This window comes from Mizuhopecten yessoensis, unplaced genomic scaffold (assembly GCF_002113885.1).
Source record: "Mizuhopecten yessoensis strain PY_sf001 unplaced genomic scaffold, ASM211388v2 scaffold10875, whole genome shotgun sequence".
In the NCBI taxonomy this organism is placed as follows: Eukaryota; Metazoa; Mollusca; class Bivalvia; order Pectinida; family Pectinidae; genus Mizuhopecten; species Mizuhopecten yessoensis.
This window is the reverse complement of record NW_018408765.1, coordinates 211,156-214,840: the sequence shown is the minus strand read 5'-3', so window position 1 is coordinate 214,840 and position 3,685 is coordinate 211,156. Positions and strand designations below refer to the sequence as shown.

At 34.9% G+C, this 3,685-nt stretch overlaps 1 protein-coding gene across 1 annotated transcript in view; it reads right to left on the bottom strand.

The window, feature by feature from the left end:
* Positions 1–3,685, bottom strand: part of LOC110463199 (autophagy-related protein 16-1-like) — a 35,576-nt gene that overhangs the window by 14,626 nt on the left and 17,265 nt on the right. The window contains exon 7 of the mRNA XM_021517597.1: positions 2,549–2,709. Within this exon, the coding sequence (XP_021373272.1) occupies positions 2,549–2,709 (161 nt within the window). The remainder of the gene's footprint in view (positions 1–2,548; positions 2,710–3,685) is intronic.

Below are 3,685 nucleotides of genomic sequence, written 5' to 3'. Positions count from 1 at the left end.
CATGTGTTAGTTATATACAAGCACTGTGTGATGTCATATACTGTGCTGTATGTGTTGTCCATGTGTTAGTTATATACCAGCACTCTGTGATGTCATATTCTGTGCTGTATGTGTTGTACATGTGCTTGTATATAACTAACATATGGACAAGACTTATAGTACAGTATCTGACATCACACAGTGCTTGTATATACTGTACTATAAGTCTTGTTCATGTGTTAGTTATATACAAGCACTCTGTGATGTCATATACTGTGCTGTATGTATTGTACATGTGTTAGTTATATACAAACACTCTGTGATGTCATAAACTGTGCTGTATGTGTTGTCCATGTGTTAGTTATATACAAGCACTCTGTGATGTCATATTCTGTACTATATGTCTTGTCCATGTGTTAGTTATATACAAGCACTCTGTGATGTCATATACTTGTCATATACTGTCCTGTATGTGTTGCCATGTGTTAGTTATATACAAGCACTGTGTGATGTCATCTACTGTGCTGTATGTTTTGTCTATGTGTTAGTTATATACAAGCACTCTGTGATGTCATATACTTGTCATATACTGTCCTGTATGTGTTGCCATGTGTTATTTATATACAAGCACTGTGTGATGTCATCTACTGTGCTGTATGTTTTGTCTATGTGTTAGTTATATACAAGCACTCTGTGATGTCATATAGTGTGCTGTATGTCTTGTCCATGTGTTAGTTATATACAAGCACTCTATGATGTCATATACTGTACTATATGTGTTGTCCATGTGTTAGTTATATACAAGCACTCTGTGATGTCATATACTGTACTATATGTGTTGTCCATGTGCCGTTTCATAAATGTCTGTGGACGTGTCTGTATCTGTTTGTGTACTTGTAATTAACCGGACACTTAATAATTGACCAATCGACAGGTGATCTCACTGCATGGACATGTACATTTCAGACAATTTTCCCGCCACCATTAGCACTGTATATAAAGTCCCGGGGCCTTGGCCGCAGGTCTGCATTATCTACCAACGTCCTACAATAGACGTCTATACCCTACATATACATAATCTTACTATATCAAATCTGAGTGCTACGTGTATATCAGTTTGGAGATATGCCGTTCCAATTATGTATATTACTATATATTTGATTACTGATGATTATATTTATACATTGTATGTAAAACATATCGTTGTCATTTTATTCTGTCCTGCTCCGTTTATATGAGTTTTATGAAAGGTAATTTTACATGTATTGTCTTGTAGGTTTTTATTTGTTGTTCTCATCGTGTTAGTGCAATAAAAGAAAGATAACAAAATTGTATCCTTATAGAGTTTGTATTTATGATCAACCCAAGACCCAAGTCTAAACATTTTATACCCGATATTTCAGTCAACTAATGCCTTGTTATGATTCAGGGTTTTGTTAATTTCAATCTCAATTTCAAAGAGGTCAACATAGACATTTTTAATTCGTAAAACTTATAAATCAGAAATAATAATGTTTACATTATAGCTAGGTCTCTGTTTGTTTGACTATACCATTATAGTTACTTTCCTGAAATCTGGACAAGAAGCAGATACAGTATTGGTGTTTTTTGAGAAGTCAATATGATCAATTTATGTACAGACATGTACATGCATTGATTTTGTATTTATTTGAAGATTAGCTAGCGTACAAACAAAGAAGTTTCCATTTAACATCTAGAACTTGTCAAGCTCATGGTCAGAATGTTCCGCCGAATTCACCGTGAAAGTTGAACATGAAATAGCGTTTATAAATCTGTCAAATGCTGATTTCATGTGTTAGCGGGTGATGTTGATACCATGGTGGATTTGTTTAACTGAAATAAACATCTGGTATAAAAAATGACATCAGTGTTAAATGTTTATCGTCTGTCGACCAAATGATGACTGAAAATGAAAAATCCTCCCAAAACATATCCAGGTTAAATAGACTAAATACAGCAACTGCCCACAGGGTGAGAAATGAAGGAAACATGCGGCCTGTTGTGAAATGAAGACATCTATAGGCAACACATAACACATGTAAGCAAGCGCAAAAGAACAGCCTAAATCAAATAACTGGATTATTTACGTCACTTTGCTTATCAAAGGTATATGGACTCTGAGGTAGACACAAAAACGACTTTATTACATTGTTTTTGGTAGCATAGATATTATAAACATACGTTTATATATTATGGTGGAAAGTATAGCACAGGATTCGAAAATGTTGAAAAAAATAATCAAATCAGGCCTTAAATTTTCCAACATTTTCTCACCCTCATTTATATATTCCACCATAATGCATGCACATACCTTGATTATTTCTGAAGTACCTATGTTACCTCAGACAGGAAAATGTATATTTATGAGATGTAACTACATTTAACCCTTTCACCACTGTAGACCATAATGGACTCATCCAGATCAATGCATGGGGAGAGTTTTCAAAAGTTGCATAGGGGTGAAAGGGTTGAAAAGAACATAGCTCCTTGCGAGAGAGTTTTTTTTTCATTAGATTTGTCTGCATATTTAGATTGAGAAATGCTGTACCTCATGACATAGTCATTTTCTGCGTTAAGTTTGTCTGCGTCTTTAGATTTCGCGTCCATCCAGCGCTCTACCAGTTCGCGATTATCCTCCTGAGCCTTGCGGTACTTCTCCTCCAGGGCAGTGAAGGCCAGCTGTAACGCTTGGTGTTCATCCTTCAGCATCTGACAAACACAATCATACATTCAATATGGAAGTTTTTACTTATACACAAACAATGTACACATTAAACGTATCTCAATGTTTCCAGATGCCTGAAATCCTGTACTGGTAAATAATACCTGGCTGGCCAATAGCTGAATGTAATGATTTTAACAATTTACCAGTATTTATCTCAATATCTGTGTCACAATACTGTTCTGTAATTTTCATACATCTAAGATTTCATTAGAAATTAACCACTTATGTTTTATTAATGCAAAATGATTAATGATATGTACTTTTATGTTAATGGAAATTAATGGAATAATATTTGAATATACAGGAAACAAGAGGCCCAATGGGCCTGCATCTCTCACCTGGTATTAATCTGACACTTGTAATCTTAAAAATGGACTAAAATACAGCCACAGGCAAAATATCAGTGTTTCATTCATAAGAACCTATTAAAAGATTTAAACATATGACACCTGTGACCTTGAATGTTGAAGAAGGACATTATAATATTAGGTTGAACAGAGTTTATAGTCTTCCAACCCAGCATGCTTCTGGAAAAATATCATTACCCTGGACCTTTTGGTTATACAGAACAAATCATTTAAAGATTTAAACATATATTGACCACTGTGACCTTGAATATGGGCGAAGGTCATTCACTTGGTAGTCCAGCAAGTTAATGGCCAAATATCATCACCCTTGGCATTTTGCTTATTAAGAAGAAGTCATTCAATGGTTTTAAACATATTTGACCCCTGTGACCTTAACATATATATGTCAAGGTCATTCATTTGAACTTGGTAGTCCTTCATCCCAGCATGTTACTGGCATTATCCTAGGCCTCTTGGTTATTCAGAAGAAGTTGTTTAAAGGTTTAGAACATATTTGACCCTGTGACCTTGAAAAAAGATGAAGGTCATTCATTTGAACAAACTTTATAGCCCTTCATCCCAGCATGCTACTAGCCAAATATCATCACCCTAG